This window comes from Betta splendens, chromosome 6 (genome assembly GCF_900634795.4).
Source record: "Betta splendens chromosome 6, fBetSpl5.4, whole genome shotgun sequence".
NCBI classification, from domain to species: Eukaryota; Metazoa; Chordata; class Actinopteri; order Anabantiformes; family Osphronemidae; genus Betta; species Betta splendens.
This window is the reverse complement of record NC_040886.2, coordinates 18923842-18949273: the sequence shown is the minus strand read 5'-3', so window position 1 is coordinate 18949273 and position 25432 is coordinate 18923842. Positions and strand designations below refer to the sequence as shown.

At 45.8% G+C, this 25432-nt stretch overlaps 2 protein-coding genes across 6 annotated transcripts; one reads left to right on the top strand and one right to left on the bottom strand.

Annotated features, from left to right (window-relative positions):
* Positions 1-469: 469 nt before the first annotated feature.
* tdrd12 (tudor domain containing 12) lies at positions 470-12902 on the bottom strand. 4 transcript variants are annotated; one of them, XM_029153239.2, is made up of 33 exons: positions 12764-12902; positions 12461-12529; positions 11908-12066; positions 11672-11805; positions 11310-11429; positions 11047-11102; positions 10826-10911; positions 10563-10737; positions 10291-10321; positions 9915-9983; positions 9758-9829; positions 9518-9578; positions 9286-9393; positions 8724-8903; positions 8455-8608; positions 8252-8379; positions 7926-8117; positions 7488-7616; positions 7198-7315; positions 6982-7121; positions 6669-6898; positions 6205-6286; positions 5948-6126; positions 5651-5858; positions 4473-4565; positions 4102-4274; positions 3839-4021; positions 2626-2684; positions 2422-2494; positions 2233-2346; positions 1813-1966; positions 1436-1496; positions 470-1334 (listed from the first exon to the last, which is right to left on the bottom strand). In XM_029153239.2, the coding sequence occupies exons 2-33, from the start codon at positions 12482-12484 to the stop codon at positions 1261-1263; spliced, it is 3819 nt and encodes a 1272-aa protein (XP_029009072.1). In that variant the 5' UTR covers positions 12485-12529; positions 12764-12902; the 3' UTR covers positions 470-1260. The 4 variants fall into 4 exon arrangements, with proteins under 4 accessions (XP_029009072.1, XP_029009074.1, XP_029009073.1 ...); XM_029153241.2 differs by having other exon boundaries at positions 1439-1496; XM_029153240.2 differs by having other exon boundaries at positions 3839-4018.
* Positions 12881-25326, top strand: ankrd27 (ankyrin repeat domain 27 (VPS9 domain)). Of its 2 annotated transcripts, XR_008694908.1 has the most exons (30): positions 12881-13018; positions 13474-13608; positions 15315-15437; positions 16072-16182; positions 16325-16633; positions 16755-16814; positions 17044-17097; positions 17304-17369; positions 17678-17754; positions 17890-18011; positions 18441-18519; positions 18669-18801; positions 18914-19006; positions 19312-19433; positions 19818-19900; positions 19972-20087; positions 20155-20247; positions 20329-20526; positions 20936-20989; positions 21177-21293; positions 21411-21455; positions 21516-21632; positions 21837-22031; positions 22105-22224; positions 22302-22475; positions 22569-22662; positions 22969-23041; positions 23129-23192; positions 23271-24800; positions 24833-25326. XR_008694908.1 is itself a non-coding variant. In XM_029153242.2 (29 exons), the coding sequence occupies exons 3-29, from the start codon at positions 15336-15338 to the stop codon at positions 23811-23813; spliced, it is 3414 nt and encodes a 1137-aa protein (XP_029009075.1). In that variant the 5' UTR covers positions 12881-13018; positions 13474-13608; positions 15315-15335; the 3' UTR covers positions 23814-25326. The 2 variants fall into 2 exon arrangements, 1 of the variants encoding a protein (XP_029009075.1); XM_029153242.2 differs by having other exon boundaries at positions 23271-25326.
* The last annotated feature ends 106 nt before the right edge of the window (positions 25327-25432 follow it).

Sequence of the window (25432 nt, the reverse complement as noted above, 5' to 3'; positions counted from 1 at the left end):
TCGATATATTCAGCTATACTTTTAATGTTTCAACCACTTAAAGCTATTTGTTTTAATGATTTGGTCATTATGGTCATCAGGTCGACCTGATGAAAAGGTTAATATGCTAATACAACATAGACCTCTGGTTGTTGCCTGCTGATTAATACGACTATTTTACAGTCAAGTAATTGCCCACACCTCCAAATCCTTTCAAAATAAAAGAACCAATGTAAAACTTTAATTTTAAAAGTTTCCTCAATTTGACTACTTCAGCTTCTTCTCCAAAAATTCAACTCTGTTTAAACAACTCCTAATTCTCTTCATATACATTAATTTATGCTTTATGCTTTACATGCTTCAGCTATTTTCAGTTATGTTTTAAATGTTTCAGCTACTCTCAGCAATTCTTCAGGAATACCTTCAGCATGGAAGCATTCACTGCATTTTCTGGAATGGAATTAAAAAAAAAGTCAGTCATTTACTGATATTGAGTAAAATCGAGGAGCTCCCACTCCTCATGCTTTTATTAACTGAAGAACACACAGATCTAACCAAGGTCAACTCACTTTATATTAGTAGTAAATGCTGAATAATACATCACTTCTACGCAGCCTCTAAGCAGTGATCAGTAATAGATTTCCATAATAATGACATGAATTAAATTTTTCTTCAACCAAAAAAATTTTTCTTCAACCAAATAGTTTAGAACTCTACAGATTTACACCAACACAGGTCTGAACATCCACTCAGCACTTCAATCAAGTTTTAGTATGGTTCATAGTATTTAATCATTAACAAAAACTCAAGAAATAAAGAAGGTTTAACAGCTCTTGAAAGCACAGTTCCTAGATCCTCTTTAAGAATCAGACTCTCTCTCTGAACAGGGAGTGAACTATGAGTCTGGGGGAGGCCGTTTCCACCAACCATCTCACTGTTTGCTTGGAATTATTCCTTATTGTTGATTAGACGTCCATTGAATTTCAATGGTGCATGCGGCCCACAAGAACTAAACGTATGAAAGCAAAGCAGAACTGGACCCAACACTTAATTAAGACCCCACCTTCCATCAGGTTTGACAGGTCTGGGCCAAAGCCACTCCCCCCATTTTGGATCCCTCCCCATGCAACTGTTCTAATGTAATGTATGATGTAATCTTGCCTTTATTGGTGAAACATGACTGTTGCTTCAAGTAGAACTAAATCAAGGAGTTCGATGGTCACAGCACCTAAACAAATCTGCTACTGAGACTTTGAGGCGACAAAGGAGGCGTTTTAACCTTCAGTCGCTGTCACTGTTGCTCTCTGAGTTTGTGTACCAGTTATCATCTCCTGTATCCTCCAAAAAACACTGACCTGTAAAGACAAAACCACAGATCAGTAAACAAGGTACGTATGAAGGGCCTATCCACATTATTCTCTACGGTCAGAGTTTTAAAGAAAAGCTGTAGTGTTACCACCCAAGGCTCTGTCTTCATCATCTTCAAAATGCTCCATGTCATAACTGACAAAAACATTCTGCAGAGAAGGAGATCTGTTAAAGATCTAGAGGTAATTTGGCTTCAAGACAAAACTGTCAAACACAATACACACTGTCTGAAGCTATGACAAGGAGCGACCCCCGGGTATCGGATCGCCATTACTAATAAATCAAAAGAGGCTGAACAACCTGTTCCAGTTGTGATTTTAAAATTAAATAAAAATCCCTCATATTTTCAAAACCTCATGATTTTGGACCACTGCACATTTATGTGTTGCAGCTCTAAACCAGGAGACGAGAACTGTTTAAACCCTGCAGGCATGGATTTATTCCTACTGTGGGATTCTCCAGTACCTTGTTCCTGACCAGTTTTTCCCAGTTCCCCTGCTTCTGCTTCACCAGTTTGAGGACTGGCTCATTAGACTTCATTTCCAAAAAGCAGTGGTCGGCAGCGATGTTGCTCTGAAGATCAAGGTCTGCTCTGTAGGACCGACCCTTCACGCTTCCCCTGAACACAACAAAACTGAAGTTTTTGCTTTCAAGTCAATTTTACTTATAAGAGCCTAATCACAGCAAGGTTATCTCAAGGCACTTTAAAAAGTAAAGTTTAAGACCTTACACAACTAAACCCAACAGATCCCACATACAGCATTCTTTAATTACAGAATCTTTCCTGACCATGTCCAGACAGAAGCTTTAAGCTAACACACTCATATGCGCCACATCATAAATAGTGATCAACATGTATGACTACGTGAGCTGCTCCTGACCGACCTGTAGACCACTCTGTCAGGGTAGAAGTCACAGCGCTGTTTCTCCGGATTCGTCAGCTTCACCGTTGCAAACACAGCGTTGGACGTCTGGTACCAGCGGACCTGAGGATGGAAACTACCGACACCAGACCCAAAGATTAGCCTGTGGCTGAATATTCATATTTACAGGTGTGTAATGTGGAAACGTTACCTTCTGGTGGCATTGCCATTGCTGGTTCCATTAGTGCTTTCAATCACCTGGCAGCTCGTGATTGGATCCTCTCCTGTCCAACACACGAGACACATGTACAGAATCTGATTTACTTTGTCATGGCACCAATAAGATTCCTAAGTATGAGTCAATGTTCACTGTAGCAGTGGTAAATGATCTGTGTACAGTATATTGGTACTTTACCATTTTGAGAGGGCTTGAGTGAAGCGGTCACGGAACAAACGTCTGTCACATTTATTTCTCTGTGTACAAAAAAGTTTTTAATATTCTTCTTTCGTTTTCATTAGAATCTTTACACAACCTTAGCCAAAAGAAGTTCTTCAATAATTACAGACACCATACATAGGCCCATAATTTAGATTTGTCAACTGCCACAAAGGTCCAAACCCAAGTTCAGACCATTTTTAGAAACCAAGATGCTTTTTTTAATGGCAGCCAGATTAGAATTTAACCATTAAAACCAATTTTACCAACTTTTTCTTTTCCCCCCACACAATTCCCGCCACTGAGCCCAGTGACAACAGTTAAAGTAGCTACTGGTCAAAGCTACTGGTCTGTAGTGGTTTGGTTCCTTAGCGTGTGCCGGCTTAGGAACCCGAACCACACAGGAGGTCTTCCACAGCTCAGGGACCGTCTCCAGCTTGCAGTCTGCAGCTTTCCTCGTCCCAAGCTGCCAATATTCACTGAGAGGAATTCACACAGAGGTAGTAATATAGCTCAAATAAATGTTTTTAATTTATTCTAATTGGTGGGTCAAACTCATTTAAAGGCAGAAGTGCAGAGTCACATCTCCTGCAAGAGAGTGTCACCTGCGCGTGGAGCCAGGATTCTGTCCGGGACACAAGTGGTGTCTCTCAGCCAGGTCTCAGGACTTCACCCCAGCTCAGGGCTGGGAGAGGGTTTTAACCCTCCATCCTCCGTCAGCCAGACGGCTGCTTGTTTCTATAACCCTGAATCAGGCTGAGTGGAGCCTGATATCAACAATCCTCATCATCATCATCACTTCTCTTGTTCTCAGTGGAGCCAGATGACTGTATGACATGATATTCCACATAGTCCTGGAGGCTCCTACACAGTGGACATTCTTCACTGTAAAACTCTCCCTAAATCACACTACATTATGATCTGCCTGACTTTCCACCACAACCCACAACAAACTAAACCTACAGGCGTCATGTACTGCTGAGGGACCTTGACTCACCTTTTGACTCAGTATTTACAATATGTGACTGTATGAGTGGGAACATGACCATCTGATCATTATGGAGACTGAATGTCCTGATGACTTGACGATACATATGATTGTAATATGTAATAGAGCTCGGTGACATTCTTGGTAAAAACTTTTAGCACAATTTCATTTCATTGGAATCTTACAGCACGAGCAGATACCAACCTTGTGTTCTGCACATCTGGCTCAGCTTTCAGGTGAAGTCTGGGTTCTGGTGATTCTGGGATCAGTGACTTACGTGGTCGGAGCTCGTGGGGTGCAGTGAGCCTGACCTCAGCTGTCCTGAAGGACTTGGCCAGTTCCTCCTCCTCACCTTTGATACTGAACTCCGGACCATCTCCTGACCTACTGCCATCAACACAAATACGCTGGCTCAGTCCTCCTGATGAGGATGGCTGCTGTGACAGAAATCAGCTCAATGTCCTCACCCACAACCATCTGTTGCCACCTTACTGCTATTGGACCTGCCCCCCTGGCACAGCGCCCTCAGGAAGTCCACGTGCTCTGGGTTGCTGACTCCCAAACCCGTTTTCAGGATCTCAGACTGGACATTGTGTTCATTGATCACAGTTTTCAAACCTGGCACCTGACTCACACGCACCTTGAAAAAAAAAAAAAGGCAAAAACACAGTTCAGTGAAGATTCTCCGTCATCCTGGTGAAACTGGCTGTCTTTCCAAGGAGAGAGACTAAATCTTGTCTATTTATTTTACTTTTACTATGAAATCTTACAACAGTCTATTAAAACTGTTAGATTAGATAATTAGCTTGAACATTAACCGTAATAAATGCAAACACACCATGGGATCAACAAAAACAGTGTTTCCCAAACTGAGCACTGCTCTGGCCCGATGCTGCAGACCTCGGATCTTTTGGCTGATGGTTCTGGTGGCCTGCGGGATGAGACGACAAAGCGTGGTTCACACAGGCATGAATAGACTGGTTTCATGTTCAGTTTGAGGCGATGATATCATTTTACTGATGTCAGTGGATTTAATTCTCCACAAAAGCCAAAATTCAAACATTCTGTTGTGTGTGAACGCTAAACTAAATAATGAGTGTCTAACATGCTACAAGAAAGTGGGCTCAAGCTGTAACACAATATATGTTTGGTTGTAGGTTAGCGTGAGCCCTGAGACCAAGCTACATTTAAGTGTATAAACGCCTTTTGGACAAATACGTCACTTTTTAACTGATGATAGTAAATTAATTAGGGATGCAACAGCGAATTGACAAAACCATAGTAAGCAATGATGGAAATTGATCAATAATGATTTGCCATTATTGCAGGCCATTAACCTGCAAGTCATACAAAGTTCAGCTGGTGGTTTGTAAATACTACAGCGACACAGAACGTAAGAATGAAACACTGGTGTCCCGGATGTAGCAGCGGTAACAAACGCTGTTTATCATCACGTGAGGACTCTTCATTAAGTGCCACTGTGTTAAAAGTTACTTTGTTACTTAATCTGTTCTGCAGCAAGCGTCGCTACTCAGTGATGAATGGTGCCACCATAGAACGCAACTTAAACGGTGCAGACACTAAATGTAACAGCAGCATTAAAATATAACGACATGGTTTTTAGTGGTTGTCACTGTTGCCTCGGAGCCAGAAGGAGCCCAGGAGTCTGTGTGGAGTTTACATGTTCTCCCGTGTCTTCGTGGGTTTTCTCCCACCATCAGGTTAATGGAGCTGCTGCAGATCTTCACATTGGAACAAAACTCTGTGCTTGCTTTATTTATTTATATTTTGTATATTTAAGTTTTTTTATTATTCAAACGCTAAATTTTGTGTTTTGTTTGAGATTTTAAAGAGTCAAAATCAAAATTTAGTAATATTTTTTGCATCTTTTTATCCGATTAATCGGAAAAATACTGAACAGATTAATCGATTATCAAAATAATTATTAGTTGCAGCCCTAAAATTAATGGAGTACATCTAATTCTAAGAAGAAAGTAAAATGGAGGTACAGAAAACCTTTGGGTGCCAGTTGATTTCTGCATCAGCAGGCTTGACCTGGCAGACGATGATCTCCACAGCTTGGCCGGGCAGAGAATGGAACTGCTCTGGCAAATGAAGAATCTGATGAGATTTAACCATCTCCTCCATTCCTGCGTCGATGAAGTGAACCAAGACGCTGTAGAAGAGGTGGTCTCGTCTGTCTGGCAGCGACAGGATCTTTACCCTGCCAGGCCACGAACAGGCACATTACAGGTTGGAGTCCAGGCAAACGTGCAGCACAGTCACCGGGTCAGGAGGAATTCACTGTCGGACCTGTGGAAGGCGTCGCCCTCATGCACGGCATACAGGCCTCCCTCCAGCATCTCCTTGGCTGTTGGCTTCTTCTGATCATAGTAGGACGCCATCTCAGAGACCAAGCTGTCAAAAACGTCATCTTTCCTGATGATACGACCGTAGAAGACTGACGCTGCTTTAATGTAGAGTGGGACAACCTGAGAGCACAAACCATAACACGGCTGTAGAGTCTTAACAAACCATTTACCTGAACTGCCACAGAAGCATCGTCTCACCTCTATGACTCCAGAGGCAGGAAGTGGAGACTGATCCAGCTGGGAAATGAAGGTGTGACGGTCGGGGCACAAACTGCTGTCTCTGCAGAAAACGCAGTTAGGATAGGAGCGTTTCAGTGCAATATTCAGTCACTGCTGATCCTTTGATTTGTTAACTTCAACAACACATATTTTTAGAGATCAATGTTCAAAGGTAACTCCTTTCGGCTTTATCCCATCAGGGGGTATCCCGTCATGATTCGCATGATAGATTTGGCAAGTTTTTAACACCGGATGCCCTTCCTGATGCAACCCCTCCCTGAGGCGCGCCTCCATGGGCGACAGGAGTGCACGGCACTAACCACTGCACCATGGCCGGGGCATTAGAGCTGAATAATTGATATTTGATATTTAACCATGCTTTGTCTGATTCATCCAAAGACACATGAACCACTTCATCACTGTCCATTAAATTTAAGACTGACCTGCAGACACCAAAGCTTTTAAGATAGCTGCAGAGAGGCTTGTTGGTCTTCTGGGCCTCCCGGGCCACGTGGATGCCCTGGGCAAAGGACACCAGCTCAGGGGGCAGCCGGGCAGTGGATCGTCCCAGGTAGCGCAAGACCCCAACAACATGACGGGCATTCCTCTCCGAGATCAGAAGCACTGACTTGCCGTGGGGAGGACCGCTCTCCACTGGACCCTGACAGGAAACCTTGGAGAAAATAAGAGCAGCCCTTTGTGTAAAATTCCTTTGATAAAGCAAATGTTTGAGAATAAAGACATGGCTGATCCTACTCGTTCTGAGAGGTTCCTGAAGGTTTCAGTCATGCAAAAAAGGCGCCTGCCAAACTGTTTGGGAGAAGTGGGGAAGCTGAAGTGAATGACACAAGTTGCATCTCTGATCCCAAGACAGTCCAGGCAGTCACTGGTCGTCACTACAGATCCAACATCAGAGTTGTTAGAGTTCAGAAGGCAAATATGTGTGATTATTAAACACAACATTTACATTACCCAGAACAACGTGAGTTCCAGGGCTGATGTCTTTCCTCCACTGTTGGATGACAAAGTCTAACTGCTGTGTTAGCCCTTCGTGGGTCCTCAGGCAGAAAGCAGATTTATTGCTAACAGCCTGAAGATTGAAGATGAACTGGTAAATGTCAAGGATGACTCTTTGTAGGTCATTGAAAAAGAATAAAATAAATCAAGCCTGTTTCTTTTAGAACTGCCAACACATTCTGCACTTCTGCACAAAACGCAGCTACCAAACATTCAAAGGATGTTTAGGCTCTGTACAGTTTTACCTTGTACACGTCGTCAACCTCTTGGGCAGAGTTGGCTACAATCAGAGTCTTCTGGCCGACCTCTGGAGTTAAATCTAATGCCCCCAGTAGTACTGACATCTTACTACTTTCTAGAGCCATGAGGATAATCTGCAGAAAGAGAAACCTGAATATCGGCCACCAGAACCTGACTCATTGCACAAGTTAAATACAGTCTACAACCACGTTTACAGGCATTCATTTTGTGTATAGTGTCATTTAAAAGCTTGAATAGTAACATTACCAGAAAAAATGATAACCTTTTATAACTTAGTTTGAGTTCATGTGGCCATTTATGCCTCACAATGTTGAGAATGGAACATACAGTCTGTAACATTTAACCACGTTTTCATCCATTTGTTGACAACTGGAGCACATGGATCCAGGTGCAGCACAGTGCAGCATAATTCAGAGACCGACCTGCTGAACGTTCCCATAGAGAGCAGCTTCATTCGGGACGGTCATGACAATGTGAGGGTACGGCATGTGGTTGGCCAACAAAGCCTCCATGCGACTGACCCACTGCTTTGCCACAACAACGATCTGCTGGGGACAGGAGGCGCTCTCCTCCTGGGAAGTCACCTTCTGGAAATGCTGCAGGATAGTTTCCATCTAAAGGGAAATGTTTGAGACACCACACCATAACCTTCATCAAACTGGTGAAAAACAGTTGCTTTGTATGAATTCCACACATTTCTAACTAATTTCTAACTACATAGCTAACTGTCAGCGGTGACTGTGTTCACCTGATCTGGAGCAAGAGAAAAGAGCTGGTCAGCTTCATCCAACACCAAGTGGTACAAGCGCAGAAACAAAAAGCAGTAACAGGACAGCAGCCGCACCAAGCTGTAGGGCGTGGTCACTAGCAGCAGGCCTGTATCATGTTAATAGAAGGAAATGTTGCAAGAAACATCAATCAATAATCATGCAAAACAACTGCTTCACCTACAGCTTTTGGAGATCCTGACATTCTTGGCCTCTTCTTTACCGACACCCAGCAGCACGATGATAGGATTCAGAATCTGTGCCACCTTGTATTCCTCCAGCAGGTCACACACTAACTGGGCCTTCTCCCAGCCTGGGCAGAGCAGCACAGCTACAGGCTGCACACAAACACAAACACCACTTACATGAGCCTAATCACAGCAACAGCCAATTAGTAAGTCTGCGGTCAGCAACATTTCATGTAAATGAAGAGTGTGGTGCTGATGTAGTCACCCCAGTGCTGGATTTAACAGAGCAGGAGATGGAGTTAAGCAGGATGTGTGTGAGGAGCGGGGCCAGGTAGCTGAGCGGCTGGTCAGCGGTGTGAGAGATGACCACAGTGTTGCATCCTCGAGCCACAGCTGGCCAGCTGTAACGCTCGGCGGGAGACAGAGCGCTGTTCCTCCGCAGTACCTGGCAGCAGTGTGAACAAACCAGTCCTGATGTTACCTTTCCCAAAGCCCCCACAGCCTGCCGTCTTTCAGACCTTGTTCCTCAGATCAGAGGCAGCCGCAACATTTAACATGAAGAGCTTAGTGTCAAACTACAGGTTAGAGAGCTTGGTCCAGATCAAACAGACATCATTGTTGGTCATGTGGATGGAGCCATCTAGACTCCCTGGTTCCCTTCCCCTTGAATATATATATATTTTTTTTTAAAAGATAATATTTTAAAAATACATTTTGGATGAGGTGGGAAAGGCTGAATTTGTAGCGACTGAGGCAGATAAGACAACTGACATTTTCAAGATCTTTTTCCATTCACATTGAAGTTTAAACAAATAATTCTTGTTTACCTGGCGAAGCTCCTGAGTGATGGGGGCATCGTCCAGGCTGCTGCAGGGAGCCAATGGGAGGGCAGAGTGCACCAGAATCCCGCTTTTCCTGGGATCATCACATACAATCTGAAGACACAATCACCTTCTGAATCAACGCCAAAGTTTCCATCACGACTGGTAACAAACAACTTCCCAGATCCCAGAGCCGCAGCCTCGTCTCAAAAGGGACAGAATGAATGAGAAAACCTACGGTTTCATCTGCAGAGTCTGGCTCAGTGTGGAGAGGCCCAGGATTCAACCATTCCAAAAGCCTGTAATCACCAGTTATAGTCATGGTCAATTCACATCAGTTGATAATATTTTACAGGGAACATCCAAAACATACATCCTTGGATATCACAATGTTTGATTATCTTTATTTCTAAGTGAGAAAGCGACCTCCCTCAGCCTCCTGGTTGTGGTTCAGTGTGACCCTGACAGGACAGCTCACCGTGAACAGGCCTGCTTCTCTTCAGTCCTCTGGGTCTCCTCTGCCTCTCCTGATCCTGACTCTGCCGACTCGCTGTTAAAAACGCACGGTGCCTTGTCAGAACACATTTACTGTTAGTCCAAGGTTGTTTTCAGGTGTGTAAAACATTCTACATCACCTTGTTTCTTCATCTGCCAGATCTTCAACTTGACTATTTCCAAGAAAACCTGCAGCTCCACATTTTACACTGAATAAAAGACCAATGGGTTTCGGTAACTATAACTGGCTAACGTGCTGCATGATTACCTCAGCACCAAATATTGAACATCTATGACAATAAATACAAAGTAAGTAAGGTGTCAGCTTGATGTTTCTTGTGTTTTAGACTCCTGCAGGCGCTCTAACTATAAATGATTAAGCTGATCATGATCGGCTCTCACCTGAACGGACTGAGGTTTTTATTCATAGCCGCTGCCAAAGATGAGTTTTTGCATAGACAGAAACTAGATCTGAACAGGTGATTTACACCTGTGTAGAAGCCAGGGTGTGCTTACCTCTCCACAGCAGCATGGCCTGATGACATCACTAAGTAAAAGTACACTGAGGTTAGTCTTGGTGTTTAAGAGTAAGAAAGGTATCACTTTCATTATTAATAACATTTTCTTTACATGTATCTCCATCTACACTGACCTAGATCTGTAAACCGTATGTGGTTTACCTAAACAGCTATAAAATAGAAGGATTATGACAGTCAGCTGACAACGCCACCAACACCCACTGAAAAAAAAGCCTTAACGCAGTCTGTGCTGAGATGTTGATTTCTCACCAGGAGGTGTCTCGGTCGGTGTCGTTTGCTTGTAAGACATTGTAGGTAGACTCTCAGTTAAGATGCTTGCAGACGTGTGGGAAAATGGCTCCACCGCGTTCCGCTTGGTGACATCCACTGACTGGCTGCTATAATAAGCAAAGCTCTTGGCCACCAGGTCATCGTTCACACAGATCTGGAAAAAAATCTCCAACTATAAAAATAATAATAGCTCTGAAAGAATGTGAATACTGCCAACAACAATAATGAAGGTTAAAGTTCACCATAACTGTCCCAACAGTCAGGTAGAGCTCGATTGAGGTGGACTCGGACTCTGATTCAAGCAGCACAGCCTCTGTCTGGGTGGAAGCTTTTGAAAGCAAACGAGCAAATGGCATTTTAACATCAATGTCCTTGCAGAACTCTCAGAGCACTTCACACTTTGACTCTAACACGTCTCCAGAAAAGACTGAAAATGCTGCTTCTTTTAACTACTGTCTCTCACCTTGTAGCAGCCTGTGCAGGTAGAGCGTAGCAGCAGTGTCCCACTGAGTGGATGGGCTGCACAGTCAAGATTACATATTATAGTGGATGTTAATAGAATCAAAAGAAAAAGTACCATTACTACAACACCTTGGCGATAAATTAAAGCAAGTCCTGTCATAAATTGCTGAGCTTAGTGAAACAATGCCACAGCAAATCTGACACAACACAACCATTAACAGTTTGGGTTCTGCACAGGAGGTGGATCCATTCAAACGTACTTACATGAACTCCGCCTTCTCTTCACATATGAACACACGCAGGGTTAATGGTTGGACTCGTGCCAGGTGGAACCTCCTCACCAAGAACGGCAGCTGGAGGAACTTCTCCGCAACAAGTCGGATCCTCGTGAGGAAAAAAGGTCAAAAACACAAAACTTTAAACTGAAAGTGAAAGCAACAACAGCCAACTACTGTTCCTTGCTGACGTAACAAGTTGTTTCTGCAAAACTTTTGCAGGTTTGCCTTCGCCTCTACTCTTCATTGTGTCCTGTCACTTCTCCCCAATTTAAACTACTGATTTCAACGCCTCCAGTACATAGATGCTGTGTTTAGTGTTTGGAAACGCTGGTGCTGTCCGAGTCGTACTGGTTCAAGGAGACAACAAGTCGTTCTCCGTGGTCTACAAGGAGGCAGCAAACTTTACAGGGCGGCTCCGTGATGACAGTGTCCACTACAGCCCGACACCACAGCTTCTTCACTGACCAGTACACCACACACACCTGAGGCCAAACACACACACACACACACACACACACACACACAGTTGGCCGGAAGATACAGCACAACGAGACATTTAAAGACAGATGGCAATGCTGTGCGACCTCTCCCTCCTCTATTGTGCTGGGCTTCAGCTTGTGCGGGTCCGCAGTGACGTCCTGGTAGAACAGATTCATCTCGGCCAGCAGCTTGTTGTGCTGTTCTGTGGAGTCCTCTCTCTGACTCCCTGTGAGGCATCCCCAAAGGCAGGATGGGCTCTCAACCTGCGGTGACAGAAGCTGCAGTCAGGCAGGAAACCTGGTTCAGGAGCCTAGAAACACTGACGGGACGGTCTTCATTATGTGGGTGATTTCTTGGCCTGTCTTAACTAACAATGCTCAGATGTCCTGATGCCTGATATATATATGTGTTTTTTTACAAAATGCAAGAAAAATAATAATTTTTGCTTTAAATAAAACTGCTCATTACTGCTGCCGCTTCACTGTCATAAGGTCAAAGGACAGAAACACGTTTAGAGACAAACGTTCAAATTGACAGAAAGGAAACCCAAACGACAGCCTTCAAAAACTAAGGATTTGTCCACTTTCATGTGAACCTTGTAACGTTTTCCCTGTGGCGTTAGGCTTAGCTGGTGTTACTAGCTAATCGCTCACTTACCTTCACAATTGATATTTTCAGCATTGTGTGTAGGTTGAGGCTTATACGCCAACAGTTCGACAACAGAAACTGCAAGAAAACGTGGTTTATTTTGAGAAAATATCTGTAACTTAACAAAAAATCCACATAACCAACATTTTACACCTGACCCGCGACAAGCACCCAATGTTAGCTAGCTAGCTGCTAGCTCGACAAGCGTTTCACTGTTCCACTAATATATTATATGAAGAAGTGTTTTATTTTACAGGCATCGATTCATGCAAAGTTCGTTTTATTCTTTGTCATTTGAGCAGCAAAACGCACCTAATTCGAGCGTCAAGTTGAAACAAGGTGAACCGAAGCCGTCAGTGTGGGGCGCACTTTTGCTTCTGACCGTCAGGGGGCGCTGTGGCGGCGCCTCGTACCTGCCCGCGGGGTTCCATCGGTTTTGTTTGTGGTATTTTTGTCTTCATATGTTTGATGTTAGTGTGACGAGGTGGATGAAACTCTTCAGCACAACGGGACGGAACCCCAACCCTGACGTAAAAGCCACTGGAGGCCAGAGCTGCTGTAGTGGTGGTAGGTTCCAGTTAAAACACACACCCAACCTGAACAAATAGATACAAGACGATAAATGGAAATCACAAAGTAAAACACCAGCAAACACGGGTCGAAAGGCAGCAGGTCGGCGAGCAGATGTTCAAAAGAGACACCAAACTAAAAGAACTGGCCCAATATTAACAAAAAAACGTAGCATCAAGGAGGACTACATGTCCAAAGGAGTCAGCTGTGTGAAGGGCGTGTAACCTACATGGATTCATTTGTACCGCTCGATCTGCTAAAACCTCAAACTACGGGATTTTTAGGAGGAAACGATGATCAGAATAAACAGAACATTAAGCTTTACGCGTTGAGTTACCGCGGTTCTGAAAATTAGACTTAGCAACGGACATGTTTGTTTGTTTGTTTTGAGATCACACGCCTCCTCTACCAGGCTGCTCTTCTGACCTCTTATTTTACGTGTTTCCTCTGAGGTCTGGCAACCCAGCGACCAAAGGCTAAGCTCCTGACTGAAGGAGTGAAGCCAGCTGATCGCTCCTGACGGGCTGTGTGCGTGTTTATCAGTGCCATGCTAACGCCCCGGTGATCGGTGGGCATTGGTAAAACAGGTAAAGAGCTCATATTCGCTTGTGTTTACTAGTTTCATTGTTTGGGTTATCGTTGCCTTGCTACGTAGTTCATAGGCTAACGTTAGCTCCTCCAGTGGCTAACGCTAGCCTTTAATCCGCAGTTAAACGGGGCTGTTTGTAGCTAATATGTTCCTTTTAAAACTTCCGGTGTCAGCTGCGATAACGGCAACCCCTCAAAGCTCACAAGCTAAACGGCTAACGTTGTGTCCACATGTGCGGCGTTGAGCTGTAGAAAAGCATTTTACAGCCTGTGAGAGAGCTGTGACCCAGAACACACTCCAGTGTCTGACTGACGGGATGCTCCTTGGTTCACGAACACTGGCACACGCTTACAAACCTTCTCACACCATCTGTTTATGTAGGAGAAAAGCACATGGGATTGAGAAAACAAGGTTGTAGCTTTTTTGCGAGATGCATATTAAGACTCAAGATTTAATAAATTATAGTTCCTTTTTCTTGGCACAAGAATTAGTTTGGCTTAATACTTTCACTATTCAGTGGCATTAGGTAAAACCCAGGTCACGGTAGGTGGTGTGCATCATTTGTGGTGGTAACAGTGACTGTAGCTGTAGCACAATTTAGTCTCACTGTCCCATGAGATTTTATTTTGAAATGAAACCAAATGAACAGGAGGCTGTGGTTTTCTGGTCCATACTTCACAGGTTTACAGGTCAGAGCTGCTTTGTTTGGACCTGTGTTATCCTGAAGTACTGAAGTACTTGAAACCGTACAACGCTGCAGTTCGCAGGGATCCCATGAGTGTCTGAACGACCGACACTGTAGGAGCAACGTCAGAGAGCAGTGTGTTTGGGCTGGTTTATGTCTTAAAGTTCAAACTGAATGTCCTCATGTCTACTGGGATCAGGAGTTAATGTCACTGTTGCTTGTTTGTTCTGCTTTTGCTAAAGTGGCCCTTGTCGCTCTTGTTTAGAAGCCTCAACCTCAAGTTAAGACATCTCAGGGTCTGTGCAGTGTAACTGTGTCGGCCCCGAGGGGCATAGACATTCCTCTGCTCCATTCAGCATGGTTAGCTTCCAACCCCTAATGTCATGAGCACCACGAGGGTGACGTGACTCATTCCTCAGCTTCATCCTGCTCTGACGTGGTGGGAGTCTGTTCCAGGTTGTCTGTAGCGGAGGCATTAGCTGATCTGAGCCCAGACAAATGCGCTGAGATTCATTCTGAAGTGTGTCTCCAGACAGTAGATTCACTGTCTGAGCTGCTGGGTCATTGATGCCTCTTTTTCCATAGCTGATACTTAGATTCACAGCGAAGCAGGATAAACAGCGTCATGTGAAACGAACACTGCATTACGTTGTCTGGAGACACTGGGTATATTATTCAGGAAATGTTTGAAGCTAAGTGATGTTGTTATCTCTTTGGATCAGTTGCTCAATAATTTCACGAAATGGGATTTCACAGTTAACAACATGAAGCTAAGCTTGACATGTCCTGCAGTAACCGTCTGGATATTCACTGATCAAGCGTGGCCATTAGCTTGATAATAAGTTTAAACACGTTGCATACGTGAATAGGAAAAGTGCTGTGGAATGAGCTGCTTATGTCACTCATCTCACCCGCAGGCCAGCTCTTCGGACACATCACACACTTTCTGCCTATTGTTTTTTTAACCCTAACAAGAGAGAAACCTTTTGAAGCTGTTTCTTCCTTCTCCCGCTCTGCAGAATCCAGACTTCCAGGTCCTTATGGCGGTTTATGATGAGAACATCCTGAAGAATCCTTTCTACTTGGCGTTGGAGAAGCAGAGACCGGACCTCTGCAGTCGAGTGGCAGAGCTCCACGGGATTGTGAGTCCTGACTAGAACCTTTTAGATTTAAAAATAAACCAGATTGTAGCAAAAGACTCTTCTGAAGTCTTTGAAGATTGATGCATTTAATCCGAAGTTTTTTTGGGGGGCGGTGTTTAATGGTTTTAAGTGAGCAGAGTTAGGAAACAGAGGAAGAAACACAGTAGTTTGAACCTGGTACAGACCTCAGGTCACTTCCTCTTCTGCAGTGTTGATCTGCAAAAACAGCCACTTCTCTTTCACAATGACTTTGTTTTCAGCCAGAATGAATCAGTCGACCATTCCAGGTTTAAAAAAAACTTTCTAAAGTCTAAAGTGACAAACTAATTTATTACTGTGTCAAAGTGTTTACCTCCAAGAGCCACTTTAGAATGAATGAATTCAAATCGATTCCAATTCAAATCTGTTTGATTTGTGTCACTGACACGCTCTAAAACCTGGCAACTGCCAAAGAACGGAAGCACAGGAAACCTTTTAAAACAAGTTCAAGCTTGTGGAGGCTTAAGGAACAGATGCAGCTTGAACCTGTTGGATGCGTCTGGAAATGGAGCACATTGACTCCTACCAGTTACAGCCAAGTTAATGACGGGACGACGTGCTGGTAAAGGATCAACATCTGTGTCCGGTTCTGCAGGTTCTGGTTCCCTGCTGTGGAAGCTTGACTGCCAGCAGCTACGCAGATTCTCAGTTCGACAGCTATGTCCTGCAGCCCGTGGAGGACGGATTCCGGACCGGGGATGGAAAGGTTCGTCTCCTGACCATCGGCGTGACTGATGTCGCTGAATGCGGAACAAGCTCATTGTGGATATTTAATACTGTTGATGTGCTGAAGTCCTTGTGTCTTTGTTAATGTGTTGCCGAAAACATTGCATCATGGTGTGTTTCAGGATGTCAGGATCCAGGACAGGCAGATCCTGCTGGGCACCGGATTCCCTGCTCCGGCGTCGGTACCCATCCTGTTCGAGGAAACATTCTACAACAACCAGGAGCAGAGCTACAGCATCCTGTGCATCTCGCGGCCCCTGGAGGTGGAGCCGAGTCCCCTGGAGCAGAACCCGCTACCTCCATACTGCCTGAAGAGCCTGGAGGATGTCAGGGAGTTCCTGGGCCGCCACACCCAGAAACTGGACCGCTTCATCCAGGGCTTTGGTCAGACCTTCAAGGAACAGGAGAGAAAGGGACTGAGACATCACATAGTAAGATCACCTGTTGCACCGTTGCTTTCAACGTGTCTTCCGTTCTGGGGGGTTGTGGTGGGTCATTGGAGAGCTTCCCTGACAACTGAACTGGCACTCGTCCTGTGCTGTCTCCTCTCAGGACCTGGTCAACGGGCTCTACACTAAATGTCTTCAGTGTCTGCTGAGAGACTCTCACTTGGTGAGTAGGAACTGACCAGCAGCATCGGGTGGAGTTAGCGCCACGTCATAACCATGAATAAAACATGATGCTGATGTTAGTGAGAATTTAACAAAAGTCTAGCTAAGAGGACGGAATCATGATGTCTGAAGAGCCAGACAGCAGATCAGGAGGTTCTGGTTTTACAGTTTAATATGAGCCGAGTATCATGGAAACCTTTCTCACTAAAAACTGTTTTATTTGAATACAGAAACTTCTGGCAAAGCAGGAGCTTCAGATGACTCTTCTCAAACAGGCGGTGGAGGTTGGTTCAAACACAGACAATTGTGCTTGACTGTGATTTCAGCAGAAGTAAAGTAGCGTGAGTGGTTTCAGTCCTTCAGTGGCACAACGGCTGAAGTTACAAAAGCTGCTGTGTGTTAGCTGCTAGCAGCTAGCTGTTAAAGCTAAAAGACGCACATCGCCGGTAAACGAGCTGTGCACTGAAGGTTTGTCTTGTTGTTCTTCCAGATTTATGTTCATCATGGCATCCATGATTTCATCTTTAACTTTGTGGGAACACTTGAAGCCAGCCAGGTGGGTCCATGATGAGAATGCGCATGAGGTTTCAGGATCTGACATGTCCGCTGTCACTTCAGTGAAACGTTAATAATTCTAAAGATGCTCAAAGAAGCACAAATGTTGTCTGGTTCCTCTTTAGGCCACAGCTTTAGTTGACAGAGAACTGGTTCAGGTCCATCTGCACAGAATGTGGAATGCAATAAGATAAACCCAGATTAACAGCAGCATCCCGTGTTTAGACACTAAACCCTCTTTCTAGGGGTCAGACTCATCTGACCACTGGATACACACCTTGCTCATGTTGGTGTCCTGCTCGTTAACAGGACGCTGCCTTCAACAAAACCACCAGGAGTCTGCAGGACCTGCAGCAGAAGGACCTGGGAGTCAAACCGGAGTTCAGGTCAGTTCAGGTCACTGGAAGGCATCAGACTCAGGTGGAGCAGAGTGATCAGAATCCACCTGGATCCTGCAGCTGTTGACGGAGCCACCAAACACTGCCTCCACTGCCTCATGTGCTGCTGTTTTGTTTCCGTAGTATAAACTTGTCTCGAGCCAAGCGGGAGCTGAGTCAGCTCAACCAGCAGTCCTCCCCCCTCCTCAAACTGCTGTGCCTGCGCAGAGTGGCCCTGACCGCCACCCAGACCCCCAGACGCGCCGGTAGGTCCTGTGTCTGTTGTCCCGAACGCCTCCGGCTGCTCAGCAGACACGTCTCAGTGAGGTTACAGTGACTCTGCTTTCCCTCCACTTTACTGTAGCCCCAACACAAGCTCCACACTTTGCTTTAACAACATAATCCGGTAGTTGTTCAGTGAGAAGCCATCGTCCAGCAGCTGATTATCCATCAGTTAGACGCTAATGTGTGTTTGTAATCAGATCAGCACATACAACAATTCCTTCTGTGTCCAGCTCTAATTCCTTTGACCAGTTTGTCCAAACTTAGCAACCTGTGTGTGTGTGTGTGTGTGTGTGTGTGTGTGTGTGTGTGTGTGTGTGTGTGTGTGTGTGTGTGTGTGTGTGTGTGTGTGTGTGTGTGTGTGTGTGTGTGTGTGTGTGTGTGTGTGTGTGTGTGTGTGTGTGTGTCTACAGTCAGTATAGAGGCTGTCTGTGCAGACGACCTGCTCGCCGTCGTCCTCTACCTGCTGGTGAAGACGGAAATCCCCAACTGGTGAGCAGAATGGAAATGGACTAACTGGTCATTTGTAGATTCAGTATGATTTAAAAACCCTATTCATTGGCTGCTGGTCAGAGTCTGCTGGTGCACATGGAGAGGATCCCCTTTATTGCTGTTGCTGAGCATGTGTTACTTGTATCCAGGATGGCCAACCTGAACTACATCAGGAACTTCTGCTTCAGTCAGTCCAGTAAAGATGAGCTCAGCTACTGCCTGAGCACCTTCGAGGCTGCAGTGGAATACATCAGTCTGGGGAAGCTGCAGGACACACATTGTGTAAGACACACACACACACACACACACACACACACACACACACGGAGGATTTGGATTCTGCAGGATCACGTGTTTCATGGCACTGAGGCTCCATGCCCTTCCTCCCTGTCAGGGCTCAGGTGAGCTGAACGACAAGGCACTGTTCAAGGAGAAGATGAATGTTCTGGCTCAGAGCGCCGCCACACCCATCCACTGTCTGTTTGAGGTAAGCTGCTCCACCCGGGACCACGGGTCCAGACACAGCTTCATTAAACCAGCTGCTCAGAAAGTGTTCCAACTAGGACGCCGTTCGACAGACTTGATAAACACAAATGAACCATTTTTCAGCGTTGTTAAATTGCCCCCCCCCTCAGTTCTCTCATCTGGACATAAAGCCTCGACCTCAGACCTACAGATATAAACAAGCATCAGGAGACAAAGTCCATCCAGTTCCTGTCACACACAGACTCCAGGTCGTTGTGAGGTGGCACAGTAAAGGCTAATGGTAATAATTGTGTGTTTGTGTTGCAGCACATTGTAAATGGAAATGAGTCTGAGGTGAAACGGCTGCTGAGTGAAGGAGAGGGCGATGAGGACGTCAGGATGTGTCACCCCCTCTGCTCATGCGACCTCTGTGACCTCCAGCAGTCTGGGTCAGTACCAGGACCTGCTCATGGTTCTAGAAACTCACTTCCATCTTCATTCATCATTCAACTTTACATAAAGCATGGGCATTTAGTACAATCGAACAAAAACACTCATGCTTTACCAGGAAACCCTCTGATTTCTGGTTTTGTGAAGCTTGTTTCCCTTCCTTACATTTTCTCTTGATTTATTGCTGTGAACTGGAAACAAAAAGCAGTTTTCACTTTCGCTTCTCTTACAAACACACCAGGTGTCCAGTCACGTGTGTGAAATTGGCTTTAATATTTAACATGCTCCAAACCTTTTAGGTCAGTGATTGACATGAATTAAACCGCATCAAACATCATCCGACTGTTGGACTTGTGTGTGATGCTTCTTTTCTTCTGCTGAAGGAGGTTGAACGACCCGTCCATCGTCACGCCGTTCTCCAGAGACGACCGGGGTTATACTCCGCTTCACGCTGCTGCTGTGTGTGGTGAGGACGCTGAGCGCTGGCGGTGCTGTGCAGTCTTAGCAGGTCACAGCAACCTTTATGTCCTGTGCCAGGTCAGGCCCAGCTGATCGACGTGCTGGTGCATAAAGGGGCGCCGGTCAATGCCACGGACTACCACGCCCTGACGCCGCTGCACCTGTCCTGCCAGCGGGGGTACCAGGGGGTCACGGTGAGTGGACCTGCCACGGACTCTTATCCAGGTGTATGAGTAATGAGCCGTGCCTTCCGCCCTGCAGCTCCTGCTGCTACACTACAAGGCCAACACAGACGCTCAGGACAACAACGGCAACACGCCGCTGCACCTGGCCTGCATGTACGGACACGAGGACGTACGTCACACAGACGCCCGGCTCTTTGATGCTCACACGGGTTTCATCCTAAACTTGACGGACGCGTTGTTGTGCTGTCAGTGTGTTAAGGCTCTGGTGTACTACGACGTGCAGACCTGCCGCCTGGACCTGCAGAACGATAAAGGCGACACGCCGCTGCACATGGCGTCTCGCTGGGGCTACGAGGGGATCATCCAGGTGCTGCTGGAGAACGGAGCCAGCACGGCCGTCCTCAACAAGAGCAAGGAGTCGCCGCTGCAGTGTGCGCTCAACTCCAAGGTCAGCGCCGGCATGTGAACGTGACGCTGATGATCCTTTTTATTAGCGTTACAATATTCCAGCTCAGGTACTTCACGTACTGTATTTTCTTCTTCTCTGGAGCATTAGTTGTTGTCAAAGTAACTCAGTAACATTATTGAACTCCAGGCTAGTTCCTTAATGCACCTCGTGCTCTGCCGGGCCATTAACTGCGACCCTGCAGACCCATAGGAGAAGCTGGCAGGAGGTCCAGCTCAGCTTTGGTGTCAGGCTGTAGCTTGACATGCATCTGTGAGAGAGCTCAGCGCTACCGTCAGTCTCTGAAGTTGTCCCCTGATGATCCAGAGACCAAAATCAAAACACAGAATCTTTTGTTTGTGTTAACAGCTCATGTTAATTAGTTAATTAATTAATTAATATGTTCTTGTAGATTCTTGTGATGCTACAGTCGACTCAGAATGGGCGCCTGCGTGCTGGAGTAGATGTGAGTTTCCTATCAACATGTGGTTTACATGAAGGACAAAGGTCACAAATATTCCAAGTAGAATCGAATAAATACTAAAACTCTGGCAAATGTGAAGCATCAACACGCCTCTGACGTGCTGTTACTTTAAAGTTGAATGGTTCTGGGTTGAGATAATCTGTCTGCTAACATTTATGTCTCCTCTCAGTCTCCAAGTCGCTCCCCTCAGGCCTCAGAGTGCAGCAGCCGTCGCTCCTCCATCTCCAGCACCTCCTCATTGGGCCCCGAGGCCAAACACGAGGGAGACCGGGTCCGGCACCGAGAGGTAACTGGAAGGAAGCGGCACTAGCAGCACCAACCCCAGCTTTACTGATCAAACAGGATTCATGTGTTGAGTGAAATGTAGCTACTGCTGATGCTGGTGTGTTCATGTGATTGACAGGTGGAGAAGCTGCTGCGGGCCGTGGCCGACGGCGACGTGGAGATGGTGAGAAGCCTTCTTCACGTCTCCCTCAGACACTGCTTCCTCTGACTGTTTGTGTTTAAGGTTCGCTACCTGTTGGAGTGGACGGATGAGGAAGAGGAGGATGAAGGGGACATTGGATCCGAAGCTCCGCTGTGCCACCCGCTGTGTCAGTGTCCAACATGTGCTCCCACACAAAAGGTCTGATGACGCAGCAGTTCTTAGTATTAAAACATTATATTCATTGAAACCAAGAGGGACTTTACAGCATTACAACATATCAACAGAAACACAAGGTTTTACTTTGATGGCGTGAATGTAAAGCATTACTTTAATCAGCCACTGGCTTAATTGGCTTCTCACTGACTGGAGGCTGTCTGATCCAGTCACCTCTCTGTCCGGCAGCTGTCTGTCCTTCAGGCCGGAGCGCTTGGTGTTAACAGCTGTAACGTTGATGGCTTCACGCCGCTGCACGTCGCCGCGCTGCACGGCCACAGCGGACTGGTGGGCCTGCTGATTCGCCACGGGGCCAACGTCAATGCCCGCACCAACCAGAGCGCCACACCGCTTCACCTGGCCAGCCAGAACAGCCACGTCCAGGTAGGAGCGCCGGGAGCAGGGCAGGCTGGGACGGGCTTCAGCATCAGCAAGTAACAGTGTGTGTTGTAAATAGGTGGTGAGGTTCTTGTTGGAGTGCAACGCCAAACTGAATAAGAAGGATCAGTATGGTAACACGTCTCTGATACATGCCTGTCTCCGTGGAAACCTAGAGACAGCCACCATCCTGTTACAGGTAAACACGCTTCCTGCACACAGACAGGACACGCTTCCTGAAGTGATCGACCGTTAACAGACAGACGGGTTTTGCAGAGCAACGCGTTGGTGAACTTGGAAAACCTTCAGGGCAACACTGCTCTGCATGAGGCGGTGCGGGGCGGACACCAGGCCGTGGTGGAGCTGCTGCTGAGGGGCGGGGCCTCCGCTGGGACCAGGAACAGGAGGCAGAGGACGCCACTGGACTGTGCTTATGAACTGGGGGGCAAGGTAGAAGCACAAACACATGACGGGGACAGTAGAGCTTAGAAAGGAAGCCTGTGCGTCAACCAGCAGGAAATGTTCTGATGTTCTCTGTTGCAGAACACGGAGATTCTGAGAGCGCTCCAGAAGGCATCTGGACTTTCCCCTGATGATGAACCAATCAAACTCCTCTCTGTGCCCAAAGGAGCTCTGGGTAGCTAGTCTTAAAACCTGTTTCACATCCTGTCAGGCGCCTGGCGTGGGATTTATTTATTTATACATGTAAAAACAGTTGATATATCAACACACATAATTTCACACATACAAGAAAATGCTAATCAGCTTTCAGCCTACCAAGTACATGCTTGAACGGAGTAGGAAGAAGTGAGACCTATCTAGCAATCTCCTTATTGACATTGTTTAAACCATAATTTCTTAGCCACTCATGGAGACAGGAAACACACTCATCACCATATTTACGTGTCATTAACCGTCATTAACCAGGACTAAATCTCTGTAGCTCACTCGTTCGTGCAGCGTCTGAGGCTGCAGGATAACTCCAACAGCAGGAGACAGGCTCAGAGCATCAACAGGTAAACTGTCAGGCAGCTGCCCTCTGTCAGAGGGATTTACATGCTGAGTCTGGCTGCTTTAATTTAGTCTGATTGTCTTTGATTCAGGATTCATCAGCTGAAGAAAGGTTCCTGTGGTTCATCCTGCAGGGTCTCACCAACACTGAGCCAGGTGAACCGTGAACCCGGTTGATGTAAACAACTCTCATTTCCTCTTTGTCTCGTCGTGACCCTGATGTTTGTCTCGCAGGTGAAGCCAGACAGGAGGAGGTTGAGGCGAGGGGAGACAGTGGAGGTCTGTAGCCCATCAGGAAGCCTGGAGTCCGGGCCCCGGCTGAAGGAGCGGCCCCTGGGTCGCTGTCACACTCTGGACACACACATTGCAAACAGTGAGTGCACAGTAGAAAAGAGTGATGACAGAACTGCTCCTGAAACAGCAGGAGACGCGGAGCAAATACTGACTGAAAGGAAGGAGGCACGGTCCCCTGATGACTCCACCTGTACGAGCAGCGAGTCCTCGTCGTGTGACCACTCCTCACACGCGGAGATCCCTCAAATTCAGGAAGCTGCCGAGCTCCCTGCTTCACCCGACGCCGGCGGTGAAGTACATACAAATGGAGCGTTGGACGAGTCACCGGACCACCAGGAGTCCTCGCTGTCCAGGAGCACAGATGGAAACTCCAATGTCACCCACCCCCCAGACCAGACAGACACCAAGCAAACAGCAGAGCTGAGGTCCGAGTCAGTGACGGCAGATGTGAAAGAGGAAACTCAACAGTTCAAAGATGTCTAGATGCTCAGAGTCATGTCAACCGCTCTCAGTTTGACAGTTTGTGGACGTCACAGCTCAGGAATGTAAACGGTAATGTGTTCAACTACAGTCAATATCAGTAAAGGCAGGAAACATTGATGCACTCGAGTATCATAATGTGTTTTACCACCGTTATGTTCACACTGTGTCTGCACTGTTGCACCTGACAGAGAGCCAACCAGCTCGCTGTCAGTCATTTGATGGTGAGACACTGAAGTAACTGAGGGTCATTCTTCAGTCGCCTGGTGCAGTTTGTCTCACTTGTTTGTTTTTAATAGACTTCGTACTTAAATTGCTGTCGGTCTCAAGCAACAAACTTGTCATTGAGCTGCTCGGATGTCCGATGATGTCAGTGACTAACGGTCCATCTCTGTCAGCAGGTTCCAAGAAGCACTTTTCTTGTTCTTAGCTGTTTCAAATGGAAAAAGGGATAAAAAGCAGCATTGTTGCTGTGTGTGATTGACTGTAAATCTGATTTGAAGAATGTGTGGTTTTGATTTCAGCTCAATGTCCATGTTTGAAGTGGATTCATTGGGTGGGTTCGAGCTGACTTGTTGCCGCTCCACTGTTGAAATGGGATCATTTCATTTATGGCCTTTGCTGAGGGTCGTGTGTTCAGAAAGCTTCCAGCTTCCCCTCAAGTGAGTCTGTTAAAGGAAATCTTTGAATCAAAAAACGTTTACATCACTATGAACTATTTTCCAAATCATGGCATCAGTCTTTAGGCTGATTCCCTCTGACTCAGCTACAGATTCAATTTTATTTCTGTAAAAATGAACTTGCAGAGACTTGGAACCAGCTGCAGATAATTGTTTGTCATCAACATTCAGTCACCTTTTTGTCTTTGTCAGAGCTTAATTTTTTGCTTCATCGTTATTTAAACGTTTAATGGTAAATCATTTATTCTAAGATAAAATATGTAATTAACACACAATGAACCTTAAATATGTTCCAACATGCTCTGAAATAGTTGAAACACACTTGAACACTGATTGTCAAAGCTCGTCTTGGATCCATCTGTGGCATAAAAAAGTATTTATTGTCTAACTAGACATTAAATGTTGTGCTGTGATAATAGTCATGGTCATGTTAGTCTGAGAATCGTGTAATTAATAAGTGATGTCAGGGTTTTAATTAATTTAAACACATTTCAGGTCTCAACAAGTAAGGTTTTTATTGAAATAATTAAATCTGCTGTTGCCCGTGATGTAAATCGAGCACTAGTTATAGTTATTGAACACAATACTCCTGTGACGTAGAACAGAAGACATTTCCTCTTATTAAGGCAGCTTGATGCAGAACCTTCGCCTCTGAACTTGAGCTGATCGACCGACTCGTCTGAAAGCAGCACCTGTGTTTCGGAAACAATGTCAATCCCAGTGGAGTCTTAATTATTTTTTGAAACTTTTTATTCTGAGATTGGATGTGTAAAATGATGTGATTGTGCCTTATTTAATTTACATCCAAATAACCAGTAATAAACCCCTGATTTACACTCGGGTGCTGTTTTTACTAAGTGCAGGTTGATAGTTAGAGGCTGAGCTGCTCTGTTCCAGTGTTTAGAGCTCATCATCCTCCTGACTGACAGATTAAACAGCTTA